The 23,360-nt window shown below is 53.3% G+C and overlaps 1 protein-coding gene across 21 annotated transcripts; it reads right to left on the bottom strand.

Moving 5' to 3' along the window:
- Window positions 1-350: 350 nt before the first annotated feature.
- Window positions 351-21,877, bottom strand: LOC110569239 (SH2 domain-containing protein 6-like). 21 transcript variants are annotated; one of them, XM_064377879.1, is made up of 21 exons: window positions 21,681-21,877; window positions 19,779-19,886; window positions 18,616-18,725; window positions 17,183-17,239; window positions 9,219-9,351; window positions 7,479-7,504; window positions 7,096-7,130; window positions 6,673-6,743; window positions 6,455-6,569; window positions 5,828-5,880; window positions 5,121-5,181; window positions 4,247-4,293; window positions 3,733-3,793; window positions 3,255-3,333; window positions 2,904-2,931; window positions 2,755-2,779; window positions 2,158-2,216; window positions 1,691-1,866; window positions 1,455-1,613; window positions 665-793; window positions 351-454 (listed from the first exon to the last, which is right to left on the bottom strand). In XM_064377879.1, the coding sequence occupies exons 2-21, from the start codon at window positions 19,845-19,847 to the stop codon at window positions 427-429; spliced, it is 1,521 nt and encodes a 506-aa protein (XP_064233949.1). In that variant the 5' UTR covers window positions 19,848-19,886; window positions 21,681-21,877; the 3' UTR covers window positions 351-426. The 21 variants fall into 21 exon arrangements, with proteins under 21 accessions (XP_064233949.1, XP_064233951.1, XP_064233961.1 ...); XM_064377883.1 differs by having other exon boundaries at window positions 365-454; window positions 1,783-1,866; XM_064377886.1 differs by having other exon boundaries at window positions 365-454; window positions 1,691-1,732.
- Between the last annotated feature and the right edge of the window lie 1,483 nt (window positions 21,878-23,360).

Genomic DNA, 23,360 nt, shown 5'->3' with positions numbered 1-23,360 from the left:
AGAGACAGCACTGAGCCTCCCTCCCTTCCCCACTTCAACCCCCACAAAGCAAAACAAAAATCAGCCATACGGCCTGGCCTCTCCGCACAGAGCATCTAAAGGTAAAAGTCCCAATCCGAGGTAGAAACTACTGGCCCTTTCCGCCCTGGCCTGGCTCCTGCATCTCCATAACTGCTGGCTAGTCTGCCCTGTGACACTTGAGAACCACGGGGCCTCCTCGTGCAGGCCACCTCTGCTTCATTTAGCAGCTTCAAGAATTTATTCTACAAATGTTTATTGAAAGAGAAACACTTCTGCAAGGCAGGCCAGTTCCCCGCCAGGGTGTGCTAGGACCCCAGGTGGATGTGAGGGGATCGTTTGCTGTTCCAGCAGTGCCTGTGCTGTCCCCTGACTGGTCTAGGCCACCACGGTTCCTTCATCCAGGACTTAGTGAGTGGGGCGGACACCTGCATTCCTGGAGGCCAAGAAGAGGTATCAGCCCTGGAGAGGCAACAGGGAGGGCGGCGTCGGGCTCTAGGTGAGCATGGGGTGGGTCTTCAGGCAGCTTTTCTCCATTAGTGCCGCTTGTGGGCATGGGAAACGCTAGGGTGAGAGGTGAGGAAGAGAGAGGAAGACAGCCCAAGGTGGGGTGGGGCAAGAAGCAAACTCCAAAGGCGCTGTGTACCTCGCTGTGGCCTCAGGGCTTGGTGGGGAAGCACAAGCAGGTGAGTTCCCGGCTGCCGCTGTGTCTGTCCACAAGGGGCAGGGGGTGTCTCGTGAAGTGCTGGACCATGGCGGCCACAGAGGGGAAGCGCTGGCCAGGGAGGCAGGGCATCTGTGAGTCCCGTGACCCTCATGCTGGGAGCAACTTCCTGAGGCAACTGTGGGACTCTGGCAAGGTGGCTTTTGACACTTTTCTAGATATCTTCCTTCCTGTTTGCCCCATGCAGCTCCACTGCCATTTTGCTGCCTGGTTCCAAGCCTCAGGTAGCTTTCCTGCTGCTGCACCCATGGGCACGCCGCTGGCCAGACCCTTATGTCCAAGGCTAGATCAAACTGACTCTAGGGCGTGCCTCTGCCCAGGTCCCCTAGTGTGGGGAGCTGAGTGGTGGGTGACTGTCTCTAGTTTGCACCCCAGCAAATGCTGGGTGTGACGTAGAGTCATCAGGGGAGGTAGACAAGATTCTGAAGAACCTGGACCCTGCCCTCCTCCCAAATGGGTTCATTAGAGACACAGAGGCCCCCACCTCGACCCTGTGCAGACTGAGCCATGGCAGGAGGAGCACCTCCACCCCTAGAGCCTCTTCCCAGAGTGCCAGGTGTCTGGGAAGGAGTTCAGGGCTCTGGGCTCTGTCATTTCCGCCCACCCCATAAACATACAAAATGCGGGTTTTTCCCTAGGCAAATGCTCTTGGCTGGGTCTCAGGTACTGCTGTGCTGCCCCTCCTTAGGCCCCTGCCTCCTCCAGCTCCCACCTCCTCATGGTTCCTGCCCTCCCGGCCCAGGGCATAGTGGCGCCCGCCATCCAGCCGCCTGATGGGAATGTTGAAGACCCGGCCTCGGAGAAGCACTGCCAGGGTGAAGGGCTGGGAGCCATGAGGCCCCGAGCTGGTGCGCACGGTGTAGGCCCCATCCTGTGGAGGAGACCCCAGCCATCAAACTCATCTTCCAATGGCCCTCCCACCGCCCCTACCCATGATGGGGTCAGAACCTTCCTGGCTCTCCTGTGCCCCACTGCTGGGCCGGCCACAACCTGTGAGAAGAAGGGGTTTCGGAGAAGGCCCGGGCTCCGTGGCTGCCCACCTTTTGTAAGCGGAGCAGGGCAGTCTCAACAGCATGGCGGTCACTGTTCCCTGAGTACCAAGGCTGAGCCAGCAGGTTGCCATCCTGTGCATACACACAGCCACTCAGAGATGTGCCAGGGCACTGGATTGGACGTGGGGTGCCGAGGACCCAGAGTGCAGTTTTTTGTGTTCCCATTGCCTTTGCTCAACTGAGTCCCCGGCAGGCAGAACAAAGAGGTGTCCCTGTCTGGGGCACAGCGGGGTGTCGCACACGTGTGTCCAACATGTGTTCTCGCGGTGGTGCACCCTTCAGCCCAAGAGGATTCCTGGGTGAAGACCCTTAGGCTCTGCTCCCCGAACCCCTCCCCACAGCCTGCTCCCAGCCCCTCCTCACCTCAACAGCTGAGGCGCTCCCAGTGGGGGCTGCAGAGGGAAGAGACAATTTCCTTCCTGCTAGAAGAATCAGATTATAGAGCTGGGGCTGTGTGGGGGGTGGACAAGGGAGACTTCTAGGGGACAGGTGCAGGGGTGGGGAGCAGGAGGAGGCATGCATGGGCCCGAGCCCAAACCCAGGCGCCCAGTGCTTCTCCCACTCTCCAGGTCCAGTGCCCTGGCAGGACCCACCAGCCAGGCCTCAAGTGACTTCCAAATGAGATGTGATCTTGGGGCACAGACTAGGAGCTTCCTGATTTGGCACAGACCCTCGAAAATCCCCGAGGGTCCCCTCAGGCCTGATCTCATCTGGAGTCAGAGCTTCAGGGACATCCTTAGGAAAGTGAGGCCTGAGGGAGTCTGGCCTGCAGGGCTGGGGCTGGGGTAGGCGCTGGCAGGACAACCTACATTCATGCTGAAGATGCCTGCAGTCACCTACTTATTTTTTTTTCAGACTAGTCAAGTGCAGTTGTGAGAAGCAGGGAAGGAGTTTGATCTGTAACTGACTGTGAACAATCAGTTGAGATAACTCACTACCTTTGGACCAGCCTGTACTCACCTTTAGAGGTGGCATCCGCTGCGCCCTGGCACACAGGAGGTCTGATCAGAAGAGGCCGGGCCCTGCAGGCCTGCCGCCCGGGCCCCAGGTCCCACCCTGAGTCTCCCTCCCTGCCTCCCTCTCTTCTCCCCTGACCATTAGCCTCTTACATTCCAAGTTTCCTGGGGGAATGTGGGCCTGTGGGAAGAAAATTGGGGGACAGAGCTCAGGGTCTTTGTGTTTTTTAAGAGAAAGAGCCAGTGAATCCAGCATCAAAGCTGCCCCTGCCACCACTGCCAATGGCCCTGGGACAGTGCAAGGAGATCCCATCCCAGGGTCAGGGCTGGGGAAGGCTGAATTGGGGTGCTGTTTCTTTTCTTTTTTTTTTTTTATCTTATTTCTAGTAATGGCTATAAGCAATGGGGTGCTGTTTCTGCGTGCGTGTGTGTGTGTGTGTGCGCGCGCGTCTCTCTCTCTCTCTCACACACACACACATGCACACACCTGGTTGGGGCACTTACCTAGGCACCACTGTTGCCCTGGGCAGAAGCCCTGAGGGCATCAGGACTTGAGAGCTGAGAGTCTGAGTCAAAGCCAGGACTGAAACAGAGAGGGCAGACTGGGCTCGGCTGGGCACCAGGCAGGGAACCCACGCTGGCCAGGGTGGGGCTGAGAATAGCTGCAGGGCCTGCTGCTTCTCTGCAGCCTGGACTTTCTGGGAGTGCTTCCAACCAGAGGCAGATGCTGTCCTGGCTGCAGCAGATGGGGAGCCCCACCCAGCCCATGCTTTAAGTGGGGCACCTCCCTTGCCGGCACAGCATGGGTTAACCTGGACCACAGGCAGAAGTGTGATGACCATGCAGTGACTGAAGGCAAATGCATGTTGTTGGGGGTGGTGAGAGGCGGCAAGGGGAGCAGATAGAGCTAGGAGAGTGTGTCGTGCTCTGGGCAGCTGAGGGCCTCGGGCAGGAGGGGTCTGGAGCTGAGGGAGGGGCTCACCTGGATCGGGCTCACATTCCAAGTAGAGGTCCTCATCAGGTTTCTTTGGAAGGCCTGGTACCTAATGTAGGGAGGGGTGTGTGGGACCATGGTTTGCCCAGTCCTGGGGTTCCATTTAGGACTAGGGGTCCTGGGGGAGGAGCCATCAATTTGAAGGCGTGGCAGGCACCCCACTCCCGCCTCACACAGTGACCCTCTTTCTGGGAGCCAGCTTGAATGATTACAATTTCTCCTCTGCCTGAGAGGGGGCATCCCACAGGCACCTTCCCCTTCAGAGGTGCCCATGGGCCGCAGCTCTCAGAGAGTGTGAGGAGGAGCCCTGAGCGGTACCCTCAGGACAGCTGGCTCATGCCTGCCAGGGGCCTGTGGCTGAGGGGCAGGGGCTCTGCTCTGGGCCTTTTCCCTTGGTTTCAGGGATATTTCCTGGGCCTCCCTCGCCCCCCACTCCATCCCACCCCTCCAGTTTCCTAACCAGAACCCTGGAATGTGAGGTGGAGATGGAGGGGCTGCTCACCATTCTGGATGATGCACCTTGCTCTGGAAGGAAAAGGAGGGAACCACCTGTCATGTGCAGCAGGGAGAAGAAAGGAATTCAGTGGGCCTGAGGCTGGAAAAGCAGAGTCCCTTAGGGCACCTCTGAGGAGGGCCTCTAAGTATCAGCTTTGAAGCCCCTGGAGAAAGCTTTCCTTATCCCCTGATGATTCTCTGCACAGCCTATGGTGTCACCTGTCCTGACCTCCCAACTGACTTGCCAGGCCTGGCTCCAAATGACTTTGGACTGTTCAAAAAAATCATAGCAGCTGGGCACAGTGGCTCATGCCTATAATCCCAGCACTTTGGGAGGCCGAGGTGGGTGGATCGCTTGAGGTCAGGAGTTCGAGACCAGCCTGGACAGCATGGTGAAACCCCCTCTCTACTGAAAATATAAAAATTAGCCAGAAATTACTTGAACCCGGGAGGTGGAGGTTGCAGTGAGCCAAGATCACCCCACTGCACTCCAGCCTGGGTAACAGAGTGAGACTGATTTAAAAGAAAAAAAAAAAAATCAGAGGAGTCGAGCCAAAAAAAATTTTTAAAAAGTAGACCAGACTCTGCTTCTGTGTGATCTTAGGCACAGCATTTCATATCCCTGAGCCTCAGTCTCCTCATTCATTTCATTAGAGGCAACGCCAACTGCCTGCCTACCTTAGAAATCGGTAAGTAAAAAGGGGCACAGCCATGTGGGTCTCATACTCTGGTTCTCATATTCTGCCCCTTCATGGCACATCCCTTGGTGCCATGAAGGGGCAGAGTATGAGACCCATATCAGACAAGCACAGCTCTACCCTGTGGCAGGAGGACTCCCTGTCCCAGGGATGGAGCCACAGAAAGAGAGGACATCACATTACCTCGCCTTCCGAAGACAGGTGCCTGCTTCCTGGTCACCGGCAGGCTCACTCCTCCCTTTAGCTGTGGGCACAATGGGGGCCGGTGAGGGCAGATGGGGGAAGGAAACTGAGGTACGTTTCCTTCCAGGAGGGCAAGGAAGGGACGATGGGACAGGATGGGACCACTTGCATCTGTGTAGCTTTAAAAAATGTACAAAACAGACGACTCTTGTCTTTGCTTCTACTCTGTGGCTCTTTCTTTGTTGTGAATCACTCCTGCTTTTTACAAAAATTCTAGTGAAATGTATGATAAAGGTGGTAGCTTTCAAAATCCAAAAAGTCCCACTAGGATCAAGGTGGGAATGAGAGTTGGCAGTGACTGGCAGCTGAGGTAGGGACTTCTTCACTCTGGAGGTGGAGAGGGGTCCTCAGGTCCCAGAATCCAGGGAAAGGGCAGCTGAGCCCCTTCCCTCCCCCTCAGGCAGGTGAGAAGGACACCCTGGGTGAAGCTGAGGGGATGGTGGAAGGACCAGGCCAGGAGTTGGAGGAGTGACTGACAGCGGCAGGGCTCTGGCTTCTCTGCATCTGGCATCTAATTTTTCAGGGCCTCTTGAATGCAAATGTGGGGGTATCTTGCAAATGAGATGCCTCTAAGATTCACTCACTGGGAAATGGCAGCTTGGGGTGGGGTGGGTGGGGAAGGAGGGACTTCTGGGGAGGCCTCTCACCATGGTGGGCTGAGGCAGGAGTGGCTTGGATGGATCCAGGGGGCCAGAGTGATCTGGAAAAGACCGCATGTGTTGTGAGCTGGTGGGTTCCTCCCAGGCGGGTTCCCATTTTCCTTCCCCCCCAGCCACCTAGCCTCCATTTCCTCCTCCTTCCCTTGCTCCCCTTGCTCATTGGCTTCCTGACAGCCCAGTCTCCATGGCAACTGGAGGCGGGCAGTTTCCCTGCCCCCACCTGGCCGAGGAGCTGAGCAGTGGGGGTGGGATGCCAGCAGCAGCCAGGGCTCTCCCAGCACCCCCACCCTTGGCCTGAAGAAGTGTTGGGATCTCAGAAGGGGAATGCCAGGCCCCGGCTGTTGCCTTGGTTACACCACCCCTCCTTTTCCCTTCCCACTCTTCTTCCTCCCTTCTGCCTTCCCTCCCTCCGTTCCTTCATCTCTCTCTCTTTCTCTCTCTCTCTCTCTCTCTCTGCCCAGCCAAGAGGCCCCGATGGCTGCCAGCTGAGGCCTCCCTTGCTGCCTCAGCACAGGCAGGGGAGGAGAGGCAAGGCCTGTGCCCTCTAATCTTATGGGGACCCTCCTGCCCTGCCCAAGCACCCAGCCTCCCTGCCTCCCACCTCCCAGCCCTCACCCAGGTACAAGGAGTTTTCCTCAGTGCCAGGAAGGTGGGCAGGGGCTAGACTGAGGGGCAGAGCCTCACAGGGGGGAAGCTCATACTTATTCTCCTCCTCGTCCTCCTCCTGGGCCTGGAGGAAAGGATGCTCAGTGAGCGGGAATGGAGGGGAGAGGGTGTTCAGCACAGGCTCTGGCTGCCACCTCCCCCACCCCAGCCTCAGCAGCCAGACTCACCTTGTGTCTCCAGGTCCCTGGGGCAGGCAGAAAGGATGGGCTGGGGGCATCTTCTCTCCAACCTGGGGAGTCTGCACAGACAGGCTAGCCTCACCTCCTCCCTGCCCACCTTTCCCCAGTATAATAAACCACCTGCCCTTGACAGCGCCAGTGCTTCAGCTCAAAGGAACCACTCATCACAGGCATTTCCAATGCTGCCGCAGGGCCACTGAGGTAGGCATTTTGGAAACAAGGGGCCCTTCTACCTATGCCCATCCCCTGCCTTCTGCACCCCTGATTCTGGCCAAGACAGATGGGAGAGTGAGGCCCCTGTGACTCAGCAGTGCTGGGCTCTGGGAGGTAGGAGGTGTGCAGAGTCACTGGGGGGACCTGACTTGCAAGGGATCCCAGTCTGTTGGGCCCCTCTTGCCCACTGTCACTTACCCACACATCTGGGGGGTGGGAGCGGTGGCCCCAGCCTGCAAGCACACTTTAGTCAACTCTGCCCAAGGGACCCTTGAGTTTGTGTGAGACAGACGCTGTGTTCTGGGACAATCATATCTATGACAGTGTGACTGACAGAGACCTTGGGATCAGGGCAGCAGAGAAGGAGGCTGGGGGCAGAGCTAGTGCCTGTGGGCGCACAGCTGCATGAGCTGGTGCCCTTGGGGAGCCCTAGGGCTGACTAAGAGATGGAGGCATGTGAATGGTCTCCCTGGGCAGAGAGGGTCCTGGCAGAGCCAGCACAGCTCCTGGGATGACTGTGCCCAGGAGAGGAGGGGTAGAGAGAGACAGGAGGCAGGGGAGAGAGGAGCCCCAGTACTTACCGGTGTCTGCTCCCAATGAGCTTGTCCTGGAAAGAGCCAGGGTGGGGAGAAGAGGGGTCAGTGTAGCCTCTCCCTGGCTGAGTCCTGGGCATCCCAGGTGGGCAGGTTGGTGTGCCTGGGGCTGCCCGAGGACCACATCTTACCATGGCAGAGGCAGAGGAGTTTTGCCTCCCTGGAGCCTGGGATCTGCCACAAATGGCCTGGGGACAAGGGCTCCATTGTTCCCATCATTTGCATCTCCCAAACACCAGGAAGATGGATCTGCTGTGGCCTCCAACCCCAGACCAGCTTTATCCAGGACACTCCCAGGGCCCAGCCCCAGCTCGCTCAGCCTCCCCTAGGTGGGCCATCCCCATGCTGTGGTCTCCAGCCCCTCTGCCCGACAGCAGGAAGAGCTAAGCTAGACCAGCGTTCTCAGGCTTCCTTCAGCTCTCTGATCAGTGTCGCCTTTCTTATTTCATAGACATTACATTACTTGGCAGATCCAATTAAAAACAGCAGGCTGGGCTTGCAGTTTTCTTAAACCTTTACTACTGTTGTCATTTGCTGGTGAGTGGTGACCAATGGTCAGGGAAGTGAAGGTGAGGGAAGCGCCTAGACAGAGGCTCTCATATTTAATGGGGCAGCTTCACTTTTCGATGGATGTATTTATCCATTCAGTGGGTATTTACTGAACATCCACTGTCTGCCAGAGATTGTTCCAGGCCCTGAAGATGCTGTAGGAAAACGAAACGGGCAGGCATGACGTGTGTTTCCTCATCAGAGTCTCACAGTAACCTTGTGCTGCAAGTACTAGTTTTATCCCTGCTTTTCAAATGAGGAAACTGAATGTATTAGTCAGCTGGGGCTGCCATAACCAAAACCCACAAACTGTGTGGCTTCAGCAACAGAAATGTGATTTTCTCACTGTTCTGGAGCTAGAAGTCCAAGATCAAGGTGCGTAAGGGTAGGTTTGTGATGCAGCCTCTCTTCCTGGCTTGTAAACAGCTGCTTTCTCTGTGTCCTCACATGGCCTCTTGTCTGTGCACGCACAAAGAGAGGCGGTTCCGGTAACCCTTCTTCTTATGAAGACACCCACACTATCAGATTAGGGCCCCACCCCCATGACCTCATTTATCCTTAATGACCTCCCTAAAGACCCTATCTCTAAATAGTCACATGGGAGGTTAGGATTTTAGCATATGAATTTTAGGGAAACACAATTCAGTCCTAACACTGAGGCTCTGAGAAGTGGAATAGCTTTCTGAGGTCATGCAATTAGCAAGTGTTATAGGTGGGATTCAACCCCAACTCTGCCTGCCCCAGAGCCCATGCCCTAGAGGCTAAATGTCCTGTATCTCTCCAGGATTGGGTCAAGACCCTCCTGTCACTGGGCATGGTGGCTCACGCCTGTAATCCCAGCACTTTAGGAGGCTGAAGAGGGTGGATCACCTGAGGTTGGGAGTTTGAAACCAGCCTGACCAACAGGGAGAAACCTCGTCTCTATTTAAAAAAGTTAAAAAAAAAAAAAAAAGACCTTCCTTTCCTACGATGGAATTAGCAGTGCTAATTGTGACCTTTCTTAAGGGAGCGCATGACTTCCAGGGGCCCTGTTACCTGAGTGAATTTTGGAACCTTGACTTTCTGAGAAGGGTCACAATAAAAAGGAGAGCTGGGGCCTGGTGTCTGACTCTAAGTCAGGGGATAAGGAAACACAGATCACAGTCATGAATGATGATCATGGAGCTTTCTTGTGCTTACTGTTTTGGTGGCATCCTGGCTGTTGGCACAAAGGAGAAACGAAGCCCATGTGCTTGCAGCTTTGGAACCACCAGGCTGGGGGCACTGGGGAGACACCCAGGGATGGAGAGGAAGACCAGACAATTCCTGGGATCTGCAGGCAAACGGGCACCCAAGAAACCAAGAAGAGTTATTGGGTGGTTTCACAGGGAGCCATTTGGTACAGAGGGAAAAAGTGAAAAAACACAAAGAACAAATCCTCACCCAGAATTGGTCCTGCTGGGTCTATTCTTTGTCCTCCACTCCCAGCTGACCTTTCTTCCACATTTTGAACCATAGGCAGGGGGCAACTTCCTTCACCCAAGGGGAACTCCTTTGGAATCAGGGTCAGTGAGAGGTTCTGGACACCACCCCACTGTAAACCTCAGCCTGAGTGAGTTTCCCAGTCCATGCTGCCCTCACTCCAGCCACCTCCCTGCTCTGTTCAGGGCTTTGCATAGGCAAATGCCAAGGCCTGGGTGAGTGAAAGGGCCCCAGGCAGAGGACGGAGTCCATCCTATCTGGGTGGGGATGCTGGCCTGGGCAGATCTAGGAGAAGGGGAAGGAAAGAGGTCTGCCTCAGTGGCCTTGTCTGGTCACACAGGCAGATTGGGACATCCTCTTTATCCGTCTTTGGCACGGAATTGTTCTGTGCACACCATAGGTATTCCATGGGTATGAATTCCTGGAAGTGGACTTACTAGAAACTCACATTTTGAAGCTTTCACGCCCCATTGTCTGCAGCACCTGAGTGCCTGTTTTATGATCCTTCCATAGCACAAAGTGATTCTCCAAATTTTTCAGGTCTTAGCTACTGAGAATGGGCCATGGGCTCAAGTAGTCTAAATCCACCCTCAGAAAACACATAGTGGTATTTAGAAAAAACTCAGATGGATTTTCCCCTGCTCTCACACACAACAATCAACCCAGAGGAGACTTCTGTGACCAAATGTGGTGGTGGCGGGGTGGGCGGTTCTCCCCAGTACCAAGTGAGCAATCAGTTCTGCCACGGACACCAGTGGGGTATCTGCCAATTCAATTCCAACACTACCTACCTGGAGACAGAGTCAGATCCCACAGGTGGAGGGCTCAGTCCCCAAGATGCCCTGCCACCCCAGATACCAGGCACAAGTCTAGGCCTCCAAGACTTCTGACCAACTGGCTTCAAGCTGGGGTTCCCATGACCTCCTCTTAGGGTTTGATTAATTTGCTGGAGCAGCAGCTCACCGAACTCAGTGAAACATTTACTTAGGTTTTCTGGTTTATTATGGAGGATACTGCAAAGGATACACATGAAGAGATGCGTAGGGCAGGAATAGAGGGAAAGGATGCGGAGGCTCCATGCCCTCCCTGGGCACACCACCCTCCAGGAGCCTCCACGTGACCGGCTATCAGGAAGCTCTCTGAACCAGGTCATTTGGGTTTTTTAATTTTTTAAATATATATATATATATATATATATATATATATATATATATATATTAAAGACAGGGTTTCACTATGTTGGTCAGGCTGGTCTCAAACCCTCGACCTCAGGCGATCCTCGCGCCTTGGCCTCCAAAGTGCTTGGATTACAGGCGTGAGCCACCACACCCAGCCCCATTTGGGTTTTTATGGAAAATTCATGACCACAGCATTCTTTCCCCCAGAGTATGGGGTAGGACCCTCTCTGGAATTAGGGTTCCCAAATCAGAAAGGTAGAGGAAGATTAGAGTCCTGCTTTGGGTGGGTGAAAGGAGGGCAGGAGAAGGCCAGAGAGATTCTGTTTCCCGAGGCCTAACACAGTCAACATCCTAACAAAAGCCTCTAAATGCCTGGCATGGTGGCTCACGCCTATAATCTCAGCACTTTTGGGAGAGGGAGGCAGGCAGATCATGAGGTCAGGAGTTTGAGACCAGCCTAGCCAAAATGGTGAAATCCTGTCTCTACTAAAAATGCAAAAATTAACTGGGCATGGTGGTGTCTACCTGTAGTCCCAGCTACTCAGGAGGCTGAAGCAGGAGAATCGCTTGAACCCAGGAGGCAGAAGTTGCAGTGAGCTGAGATAGTGCCACTGCACTCCAACCTGGGCAACAGAGTGAGACTCTGTCTCAAAAAAAAAAAAAAAAATTGCCAAGTCTGGTGGCATGCACGTGTAGTCCCAGCTACTTCGGAGGCTGAGGAGGGAGAATTGCCTGAACCTGCAAGGCAGAGGTTGCAGTGAGCCGAGACTGCACCATTGCACTCCAGCCTGGGCGACAGAGTGAGACTCCGTTTCGAAAAATACATATATAGGAAAACTAGCCAGATGTGGTGGCGTGCACTTGTAGTCCCAGCCACTCTGGAGGCTGAGGCGGGAGAATTGCCTGAACCTGGAAGGCAGAGGTTGCAGTGAGCTGAGACTGCGTCATTGCACTCCAGCCTGGGGGACAGAGAGAGACTCCATCTCAAAAATAAAAAATAAAAAAAGCCTCTAAACAGGGCTATGGGAGTTATAAGCCTGGAACCGTGGACAAAAACCTACATATGGAAGAAATACTCAAGGTCATTGTTGCCAGCAGACATCGGCAGACACCATCAGAAGATGGTGAAGTATAGCCGGGACCTGGGGTGTGAGTGAAATGGATTCATTGTGAGGAGAAGGGTGGAGGTGGCTCTGAAGACCTGCAGGGGGATAGGTAGGCAGGCTGTGGTCAGAGGTCTCAGAGGTGGATCTGAAGCAGGCATCAAGAAGAACGAACCCTGGGAGGGTGGTGACGGCCAAATCCTGTTTCCAGAGCCCTTAGTGCCACCACCCAGGGCCCAAATCAGTGGCATTGGCAAACAGTGGTGTCAGTGCCCAGGGTGACTGCCAGACTGGCTTGGCTGTGACCTTTGGGACATTATTCCTGGCTATCTGGCCCTGCTGGAGATGCTGTGAGCTACAGAATAGTTTTAATAAATTATTTTCTAGCCAAGTCGACTTCTCTTACTTTCAGTTAAGAACTTTAATCTGGCTGGGCACGGTGGCTCACGCCTGTAATCCCAGCACTTTGGAAGGCTGAGATGGGTGGATCACCTGAGGTCAGGAGTTTGAGACCAGCCTGGCAAACGTGGTAAAACTCTGTTTCTACTAAAAAATACAAAAAACTAGTGTGGGTCAAGATGGCCAGAGGGACACCTATGTTAATTCTAGCTAAATAATTATAAGCTTGTTTGACTCAGAGTACACTGAAGTTTATACACTGAACTAAACTATATTATTGGTGCAGTTAATTAGAAATCAAGAGGCAACAGGAGGCCTAAGGTAAAGACCATCCGAGAGCACAGTAACACCAGGGAACACCTCGGGGTGGCTGCAGAGCAGGGAATACTGCTCTGGTCCCACAAATGTCTTCTCAACATGGAGACTATATAAGGGCCCCCTAAAGAGGGCTTATGCAAAGATCTCTGAGAAGGGAGGTGATCTCTGCTCACAAGTTCTGGGAGGGTCTTTGCTGATGGGAGCTGGCAAGGAGGAGAAAAGCCTTGCAAGGCAGAGATTACAGAACAGAATGCCTCAGGCTCTGCCTAGGTTCTTGGAATATGGAGTGATTTGAATTGCTCTATGTCCTCAATGCTCGGGAGATAAAAGCCCCTTGATGCGTTGGGTGTGGTCAGACCCTGTGGCTCCTCATCTGATATACTTCTGATGCAGCCGCACTCTGATAACAATTGGTGGTAAACTCAGAGTACTAGTTTAGTATGTCTTAGAAGGGTCTCAAGTGCTCTTCACAGGCTATCTTTCTTACTTCTTTATCCTCCCCTTCCACGCCCATAAAATCAATGAGATTATACACGTAATAAAAGTGTTTGGAGCACAGAGCTCAGGGCCAACACGTTTTCCATGCTTGCGTTGGTCCCCTGGACCCATGCTGTAAATTCTTCTCTTGTGTCTCTATCTTTATTTCCTCTTCTCAATCCCTCGTCACTGCCAGGACTCAGGGCACCCATGTACGGAGTTGGGCTGGTTCCCAACAACTAGCTGGGCATTGTGGCAGGCGCCTATAATCCTAGCTACTCAGGAGGCTGAGGCAGGAGATTGACTTGAACCTGGGAGGCGGAGGTTGCAATAAGGCTGAGATCGCACCATTGCACTCAAGCCTAGGCAATAAGAGTGAAACTCCGCCTCAAAAAAAAAAAAAAAAAAGAACTTTAATCTGTAGATGAAACTTCAGAGTCAGTGGGATCACCAAATGAATGCTAAGAAACCCAAACAGTGAGCCCAGGTGTGTGTGTGTCTCCTAGGAAGGTGGAACCAGATAGAACTAAGTGTCATGGCGTTATACTTGTATACTCTTGGGACTATTTATTTATTTATTTTGAGATGCAGTCTCGCTCCATCGCCCAGGCTGGAATGCAGTGGTGCCATCTCGGCTCACTGCAAGCTCTCCCTCCCAGGTTCAAGCAATTCTTCTGTCTCAGCCTCCCAAGTAGCTGGGATTACAGACACACATCACCATGCCCGGCTACTTTTTGTGTTTTCAGTAGAGACGGGGTTTTACTATGTTGGCCAGGCTGGTCTCAAACTCCTAACCTCAGGTGATCTACCCGCCTCGGCCTCCCAAAGTGCTGGGATTACAGGCGTGAGCCACCATGCCCAGCTGGGCCTGTTTATTTTTAGAGATAGGGTCTCACCTTGTCACCCAGGCTGGAGTGCAATGGCATGATCATAGACCACTGTAGTCTCAAACTCCTGCCTCAGGTTTAGGTTAGGACTCAAGTCATCCTCCAGCCTCAGCCTCCCAAGTAACCAGGACTACATGCTCACACCACCAGGCCCAGCTAATTTTTTTTTCTTTTTTTTTTTTTGAGACGGAGTTTCGCTCTTGTTACCCAGGCTGGAGTGCAATGGCGCGATCTCGGCTCACCGCAACCTCCGCCTCCTGGGTTCAGGCAATTCTCCTGCCTCAGCCTCCTGAGTAGCTGGGATTACAGGCACGCGCCACCGTGCCCAGCTAATTTTTTGTATTTTTAGTAGAGACGGGGTTTCACCTTGTTGACCAGGATGGTCTCGATCTCTTGACCTTGTGATCCACCGGCCTCGGCCTCCCAAAGTGCTGGGATTACAGGCGTGAGCCACCATGCCCGGCCGGCAATTTTTTTTTTTTTCTAAGATGGAGTCTCACTCTGCTGCCAGGCTGCAAGTGCAGTGGAGTGACCTTGGTTCACTGCAACCTCTGCCTCCTAGGTTCAAATGATTCTCCTGCCTCAGCCTCCTGAGTATCTGGGACTACAGGCGCATGCCACCACGCCCAGCTAATATTTTTTGTATTTTTAGTAGAGACGGAGTTTCACCATGTTGGCCAGGATGGTCTCGATCTCTTGACCTCGTGATCTGCCCGCCTCGGCCTCCCAAAGTGCTGGGATCACAGGTGTGGGCCACCTCGCTCAGCTGGCCCAGCTAATTTGAAAACATTTTTTGTAGACATGGGTGTAAGGGTTATTGCCGAGTTTAAAATGAGGAAACTGAGGCCAGTATAAGAATATTAAATGCCAATTTATTCAGCTCCCAGGTGAGGTTCTGTGGTCCGGGGAAAGGGGGCCAGAGAAGTCGTGCTGACTTCCTGGGCAGGGGTTTTTATGGCTAGGAGGACCGAACAACAGCTGGGTGCTCTGATTGGGTCCAGGGGAGCGGGATTGAGACAGGGTGGGCCGTTATTGGTTGGCGGGTTGATGGGCGAGTTGTTGAGTGGGTTTTCCGGTGCAAGAGCCGGCCAGGGTTGCATCAACCGGAGCCTTCCAAGGGAGCCATGCGGCAGAGCTAGGTTCCGAGTGCAGAGCCTGGTGCCGGGTGCAGAGTCAGGTGCTGAGTGCAGAGGTGGGTGTGTCAGACCTCCCGGTGAGGCAACCGGCCTTACAATGGGGTCTTGCTATGTGGCCCAGGCTGGTCTCAGATTCCTGGCCTCAAATGATCCTCCTGCCTCAGCCTCCCAAAGTGTTGGGACTACAGATGTGACCTACTGTGCCCAATGATGAATTATTTTTATAATTTTAAAAAATCAATCATTATAGAAAGAAAGAAAAAGAAGAGAGGAAGGGAAAGAGGAAGGGAAATGTGACCTGGACTTCAAATATGAGAAAGCACTGGGAGACAGAGGCACTAGGGGAAGGGATAGCCAGGGAGCAGGAGGCCAGGCCAATGGGAGATTACATGGGGGCCACCAAGGGAAAGCCAGGTTTCCCTTCGCGAGGGGAGTAGAAGAGTTGCTGATAACACAAGGACTCCTCTCCCAGTGGAATGGGAACCCACAAAGACAAGTGAAGTGTAGGTGGGGTAGAGAAGGAAGAACTTTCTAAACATGAGGTTAGGGTTAAGCGTGTGGGGAGAGGCCTGGAGCTGAGGACACGGGGCCGTGGTGGGACAGGGAGCTGCAAGTGGAGAAGGAAGCCCACGAGGGTAAGGGGCCTTGAGTCCTCAGGACATTTTTGCCAGAGCAGGTGCTCAGGTTAGAGGCCCAAGACGTTCCTGGTGGAAGGGCCTGCGGCCCCCTGAATTCTATCTGTGGTTGGGTTCAAGCTGAAGCTGGGGCAATCCCAGAGGAAAGCGGTTTGCAGTAGGAGGAACGGTGCTGTCCTGGACCAATGGATGATGGGGCTGGCTGAGTCCCTCTTCCTCCCACGCCTGCTGCCGTCATAGGCCTGCTGACTCAGCTGACTCTGGGGACAGCTGTGATGGGCGATGAAGGGCTGACAGAGTGAGAGACAGATGGCTCCCTAGAAGAGGCCCCTGCCTCGTCCCTCCCTGGTGCACAATCATTTCTTGCCGCAGCTTCAGAGCTTTGTGAGAGACCCTCCCTCTGTCTCCCCTGGGAGTAGGCAGAAAGTCTGGTGTGTAGTTTGTTGGCCAGGCACGGTGGCTCACCCCTGTGATCTCAGCACTATGGCAGGCTGAGGTGGGTGGATCACCTGAGGACAGGAGTTCAAGACCAGCCTGGCCAACAGGGTGAAACCCTGTCTCTACTAAAAAATACAAAAAACTAGCCAGGCATTGTGGTGGGCGCCTGTAATCCAGTTACTCAGGAGGACCAGCCCGGCCAACATTTAATAGTCCCTCTCTAGTAAAAATACAAAAAATTAACTGGTCTTGGTAGCATACACCCATCATCCAAGTAACATGGGAGACTGAAACAGGAGAATCACTTGAACGTGGGAGGTGGAGGTTGTAGTGAGCCAAGGTCATGCCATTGCACTCCAGCCTGGGTAACAGGGTAAGACTTCATCACAAAACAAACAAACAAAAAAAAAAAACAGGTGGGTGCGGTGGCTCACACCTGTAATCCTGACACTTTGGGAGGCCAAGGCAGGTGGATCACCTGAGGTCAGGAGTTCGAGACCAGCCTGGCCAACATGGCAAAACCCCGTCTCTACTAAAAATACAAAAATTAGCCAGACGTGATGGTGGGTGCCTGTAATCCCAGCTACTAGAGAGGCTGAAGCAGGAGAATGGCTTGAACCTGGGAGATGGAGGTTGCAGTGAGCCAAGATCCCACCATTGCACTCCAGCCTGGGCGACAAGAGCAAAACATCATCTGAGAAAACAAAACAAACAAACAAAAAAGTCTGGTGCGTAGTTTGTCTGTTTTCCCAGAAGGCATTCCACTAGCTCTGCTCAGGTTCTCCAAGGGTTAGACCCAGGGCTGAGAGTTGAGGTTGGCTTTCGCCAGCCTCTAGGGTACAGCGTCCAGCCAGCAGCACCTTCATATCTTCCCTTTGTCCCACCAAGGTGGTGTGCCTCTGTCCCACTCACCTGTCCTGCCCTGCCCTATTCCAGAACCTTTCTTCACAGTAGCCTGGTTGTGTCACAGCTCTGCCTAAAACCCTTAAGTGACTCCTCATGGCTCCTTGAACAGAGACCAAATGCTTCTTGCTGCCTGGAAAGATCAGGCCCCTCCTACCTCCCCAGCCCCAGTCCCTCCATTGATGTCCAGGGACTCCCTCACACTCACCTTCTCTCTGCTCTTCCAACGTGACGGGTCCAGGTGGACCATGCTGCATCCTGTTGACTTAAGGAAATTTTAGTGGAATTTCTAGATATTTACTCAATCCTTACAGAATATGACAAAGAGAGAAGGCATTCTTTTTTTTTTTTTTTGGAGACTGAGTTTCGTTCTTGTTACCCAGGCTGGAGTGCAATGGCACGATCTCGGCTCACCGCGACCTCCGCCTCCTGGGTTCAGGCAATTCTCCTGCCTCAGCCTCCTGAGAAGCTGGGATTACAGGCGCGCGCCACCATGCCCAGCTAATTTTTTGTATTTTTAGTAGAGACGGGGTTTCACCATGTTGACCAGGATGGTCTCGATCTCTTGACCTTGTGATCCACCCACCTCAGCCTCCCAAAGTGCTGGGATTACAGGCGTGAGCCACCGCGCCCAGCTGAAGGCATTCTTTTTTATGTTTTAAATTTTAAAACAGATATAGGATTTCACTATGTTGTCCAGGCTGATCTTGAACTTCTGGGCTCAAGCAATCCACCTGCCTCAGCCTCCCAAAGTGTTAGGATTGTAGATGTGAGCCACCGCACTTGGCCAAGAGGGCATTTTTTTGTTTTTTGTTTTTCTGAGATGGAGTTTCACTCTTGTTGCCCAGGCTGGAGTCCAATGGCCTCATCTCAGCTCACTGCAACTTCCACCTCCCAGGTTCAAGTGATCCTCCTGCCTCAGCCTCCCAAGTAACTGGAATTACAGGCATTCACCACCACGCCTAGCTAATTTTGTATTTTTAGTAGAGACAGGGTTTCTCCATGTTGGTCAGTCTGGTCTCAAACTCCCAACCTCAGATGATCTGCCCATCTCAGCCTCCCAAAGTGCTGGGATTACAGGCGTGAGCCATCCCACCTGACCAAGGGCATTCTTAATAGCAGCAAAACAGTACAAAGAAAAAAAAAAACTAAAGAAAAAAAGACTCTTGAAATGTATATCATACTTCAAAAAACATTATCCCCAAAATGGCAATACCCTCTTCACAGGTGCCTGTAATCCCAGCTACTTGGGAGGCTCTGTCTCCCAGAGCCCAGCCCTCTCACCTCCACCTCAGCTCTTTATCCTGCACTCAGCCACAGCCTCTTTTTTTTTTTTTTTTGAGACAGAGTCTCGCTCTGTTGCACAGGCTGGAGTGCAGTGGCGCAATCTTGCTCAGCTCACTGCAACCTCCGCCTCCTAGGTTCAATAGAGTCTCCTGCCTCAGCCTCCTGAGTAGCTGGGATTACAGGCAACTGCCACCACGCCCGGCTAATTTTAGTACTTTTAGTAGAGACAGGGTTTCTCCATGTTGGCCAGGCTAGTCTTGAACTCCTCACCTCAGATGATCCACCTGCCTCGGTCTCCCACAGTGCTGGGATTACAGGTATGAGCCACCGCACCAGCCACCACAGCCTCTTTACCTGTCTTTCAGCTTGATCCAGTCATCCGATGCCCAGATTCTGCCCCAAAAAGAGGCCAGGAGGTGACCAAGTGCACAGGAAACTCGGGTGAGGTTGGATGTTGGGGGGAGCTGTTGCAAACAGGGTGACATGGCTTCTCTCCACCCTTTCTAATCTTCACCAGGCCCTTCTTATCTGGAGTGTACACTTGTTATTCCTCCTCTGGAACATCCTGGCCCCTTTCCTCCCTCCTCCTGCAGGCCCCATTTTAGGTGACCCTCCCTCAGCAGCGAGGGTCTCAGACCAGGGCAGTCCCCTACTCCACTCTCTTGAGGTCTCACCATAATTAAATCTACAGGTTTATTTCACTAGACTGTAAACTCCCACACTCCACTGCACGCTATGTAAATGGGCAGCCACTGTGTCTGTTAGGTTCACGGCCAAATTCCAAGCCTGGCATACAGCAGGCTCTCAATCAATATTTGTTGTAGCTGCTATTCAAATCTTACTCATTCTTTACAGGTTGCGCAAAGCCTGCCTCTCAGCAAACATCTTTGGTCTCTCTTCTCTGGAAGGCCCATGTCTTGCTCTTTTCCTGTCCATATGTCATGGACTACCAGGCCTAGGCTGAGGCACAACGCCCTGAGGCCCCGGCTGTGTTTACCTGCTGAAAACAACCCCTTTTTCCCAGTGCAGATGGATCAACAAGGACTGTCTTCCCCGGATATCTCTGACCGACCTTCCCCACCCCACTGGGTCCTTTCCTCTATTGGCTTTCCTGAGAGGGTGGGGCATCCGTTCCTCCCCCGCCTTTTCTCTCCCCCACCAAATGTAGCATGGCCTGCGTGAGAGGCTTTCTTCTTCAGCGCAGAGCCTGGGAGCCAAGCTTCTCCCGTGCCTGCTGCTTCCTTGTTCCTTTCTCCCAGGACTGGGAATGGGAAAGGGTCTGGAAAACCAGCAGGCCTTCTACCCTCCCCGTTAGGAGAGACTGGACTCGGTGGCTCTCGGATGCCTCCATCCCCATCTCCTTCCTTGATGGGCCTGGAGGGCCCTGAGATCACCCTTCCTCCCTTTTACCAACAGAAAAGCTGAGGCCAAAGAGGAATGGATGCTGGCCAAGGCCATCTGATGTACAAAGACCCAAAGCCACCGTCCCTCACCCCGTCCCAGGCCACTATGGCTACCTGAGCAGTCGTTCCAAGGGAGAGGTCGACCCCTGGTGGTGAGGAGGAGCGTGGCAGCCTGTCGTTCATTTCCTGAGCCCGGAAGGCTGACGGTGGAAGGGGCGTTGCCTAGAGGACCACCGACCCAGGCTTTAGTTATCAGAAAGGTAAAATAAAGGAATGGCCCGTAAAACGAAAGAACCCAACTTTTCCTGGGCTTTGCCTTTCCTTAGCCACATTCCCTGTAATGACCTAACTTTAACTGCACCCTGCTGGTTGCTGGTTGATCTTCAGGGAGCAGGGACGGGTATTAAACGGTTTTTGTCACATTGCATGTCCCATGAGCCATTACTGACTTGGGGGTCTGTTGCTAAGCCTTGGAATGCAGAAGCTCACATTCTGATAATAAGATTTCTAATAATAAGAGAATGGACTCCAGGCCGGGCCCGGTGGCTCACGTCTGTAATCCCAGCACTTTGGGAGGCCGAGGCAGGTTGATCTCCTGAGGTCAAGAGTTTGAGACCAGCCTGGCCAACATGGTGAAACCCCGTTTCTACTAAAAATACAAAAACTCGCCGGGTGTGGTGGTGTGTGCCTGTAATCCCAGCTACTTGGGAGGCTGAGGCAGAATTGCTTTAGCTCGGGAGGCAGAGGTTGCCGTGGACCGAGATTGCGCCACTGCACTCCAGCCTGGGCAACAGACTGAGACTCCATCTCAAAAAAAAAAAAAAAAAAGAAAAGAAAAAGAAAAAAAGAGAGAGAGAGAGAGAGAATGGGTTCTTATTAAAGAGTCCAGAGGCTGAGCCAATAGCTGTCTCCAAGTTTCTATGGTACCTATCTCTCGTCTCTAGGGGTAGAAGGGCTACTCAACAAAAGGCTGGTTGTCTTAACAGAAACATTCAGAAAACCAAGCCTTTGAGAACTTCCCAGGCAGAAATGGGCATGCTTAGAGACCACTCGACCAGTTAATATGAACCCCACATCTGCTACCAAAAGAATTTGGGCAATCTACTTTGAATATACCTTCTGGAGCTGTTTCTAGGTGTTGGATTAAATGAAATATTTCTATGAAGTAGCTTGCCTCGACCTAACTAAGAAAGAATGAACTCTCACTGACATACAGGGTCATGCGAAACCTTCATTGACTAGGTATTTTCCTCCTTCCTTGATGATCCAGGATATAGCAATATATGCCCAGATCAGGAAGTGTAAAAGCTGAAAATGGAGTTGGAGACAGAAAGTCCAGTGTGTTGCTGGCCACTGTGGTGTCACTGCTCCCGATACAGGTGTAACCTGAGTCCCCCGCTTGGGAGCCAGAAATCAGCTGAGAAGAGGCCTCTGGAAAGAGGCTGCCCTGGCCCCAGAGGGTGGATGAAGTAGGGCCTCAGCACAGCTCATCCCACCGAGCAGGCCGGACCCTGAGTTTCTCCTGGCTTGCACTGAAGGGTCTGGGTAAGTCCCTTCTGTAGCGTCTCAGAAGCTCCTTGGGTAACCTGGGAAGTTAGGAAAAGAGTTCTGACATTTGACCCTGAGGTGTGAGAAGAGTGGTTTGAGAGAGAGGATGCTGAATGCGAGTGCCCTGGTTATTACCTCCTGGCAGCCTCCTAACCTTCACCTTGACTCTGCCATGTAAAATTAATGCCTGGGCGCTAGGCGCCGACGACGGTCAGATACCGTGGCCTGAAAACCCTGGGACCTACATCTCGGACTTGGAGGACCCAGGCCTTCCCTGGGCTTCTCCAGGAGTCCTGCAGGCCACACAGGGACACTAACAGACCTTCCGCCTCAGGGTCTGCGCTGCTCCTCCTTCCAGGAATGCGAGTTTGCTCTGGGCAATGGAGGATGGGTTCAGGAGGTCACTCTGCGTACCTACCAGGCTGTGAGCCCAAACCCCCACCCACCATCCTCTTCTACGGCCCCAACCTGGTAGGGAGGACAGGGTGGAGCTCAGGTTCGCAGAGAAGGAGGGGTCGGACCAGCGACTCCAGGGTAGAGCGGTGCGTGCAGGGGTGGGGAGCTGGGTTTGCGAGGAGAGAAGGCCATCTCCTTCCCAGCACGGGAGCCCCCTGCTAGCCACCCAAATCCCACCCGGCCTGGCGCAATCTTCGCTTCCTGATCAGCACCCGAGACCCCGCCCCGCGGCCCGCTGCCTGTCGGGATTTGTAGTTTGTAGGGGCGGGGCCAGGACGCCCTTGCGCGCGCTAGCGGGTGTGTGGGCGTGCGTGTGTGAGAGACTCGGTGTGTAAGTGTGTCCGAGGGTCTGTTCTGGTGCTCCCGTTCCCACCTGACCTCGTCCCGGAGGGCCCTCCGGACCTGGGCTCAGCAAAGGCACCGCAGGCCTCATCTTCCGAGACCCCGCCCCGCAGCCCACTGCCTGCTGGGATTTGTAGTTCATAGGGGTCTAGTCCCCAGGTTGGGGCTGGGTTGTGGTCGCACTAGCAGCGGGGCGTGCAGCCCTCCAGTGTCCTCGTTTTTCTCGTGAGACTGGATCTGGACAGTGGCCCCGGCGCGAGGCCCGCAACTCCGGCTGGGCTCCCAGTGGCACTTTCTGCCGACCCTGAGATGTACCCGCCACGCCTGCGGGACTAACCTCTACGTGGGCAAACCGATGCACAAAGAGGGACGCGCTCTGGCTGTGGTCTGCCCTCTTGTGAGAACTTGGACTAGGAGACCCAGCCCAGGCCTGGTGGGCAAGGCTGGGCCAGGCGAGGATGTCGGCCAGAATGTGCGATCAGTAGTGTTTCAAAATAATAAACAGGCCTGCCCAGGACTGACTCCGCACATTAGTGCTGGTTACCTTACAGGCTTGACTGATTAAATTTTTATTTGACACCACTACAGAGGGGAGCCCAGGGAGTGAGGAAGTCTCTCCTGACCAAGAAAACCTATGGTCCAGCCTAGCCTACCCTAGCCTGCAAGTCTGCTTTGACGATAAAAATCAACAGAGTTTAGGAGGGGGTGAGGAGAAGGGGTGTTTTGTAAACTGCAAAGCTCAGGGTATGAGCGAGGTGTTATAATTATCGGGATCAGACCTCAAAAGCACTGGAGAAAAGGTCTGGGCCTTCAGGATCCTTACCTTAAAAGGGAGGGTATGGCCCGATGCAGTGGCTCATGCCTATGATCCTAGGATTTTGGGAGGCTGAGGTGGGTGAATCACCTGAGGTCAGGGGTTCGAGACCAGCCTGGCCAACATGGGAAAACCCCTTCTCTACTAAAAATATGAAAATTATCCAAGGCATGATGGCACATGCCTGTAATCCCAGCTACTTGGAAGGCTGAGGCAGGAGATATGCTTGAACCCAGGAGAGACTGTGTGATTGTGTCACTGCCCTCCAGCCTGGGTGACACAGTGAGACTCTCTCAAAAAAAAAGGAAAAAGGGAAGGTACATTTACTATATTTATGTAAGAAATCCCCTTTGGGAGAAACTGGGTGATAGGATTTCCCTAGACCTTTTTTATTTTATTTATTTATTTATTTTGAGACGGAGTTTTGCTCTTGTTGCCCAGTCTGGAGTGCAACGGCGCAATCTTGGCTCACCACAACCTCTGCCTCCCGGGTTCAAGTGATTTTCCTGTCTCAGCCTCCCGAGAAGCTGGGATTA

The sequence above is a fragment of the Aotus nancymaae genome, unplaced genomic scaffold, assembly GCF_030222135.1.
Source record: "Aotus nancymaae isolate 86718 unplaced genomic scaffold, 86718_ANA_hifiasm-v0.15.2.pri h1tg000017l, whole genome shotgun sequence".
NCBI lineage: Eukaryota > Metazoa > Chordata > Mammalia > Primates > Aotidae > Aotus > Aotus nancymaae.
The sequence above is the reverse complement of the archived record's forward strand: the minus strand, read 5'-3'. Positions and strand labels throughout refer to the sequence as shown.

Coding starts and splice junctions, on each gene's coding strand:
- LOC110569239 (XM_064377878.1), bottom strand. CDS start 19,847: ATGAACGACAGGCTGCCACGCTCCTCCTCACCACCAGGGGTCGACCTC. Junction 5,182..5,827: donor TCCTGCCTCAGCCCACCATG/GTGAGAGGCCTC, acceptor TTGTGCCCACAG/CTAAAGGGAGGAGTGAGCCT. Junction 3,794..4,246: donor AAGGTGCATCATCCAGAATG/GTGAGCAGCCCC, acceptor TCCCTACATTAG/GTACCAGGCCTTCCAAAGAA.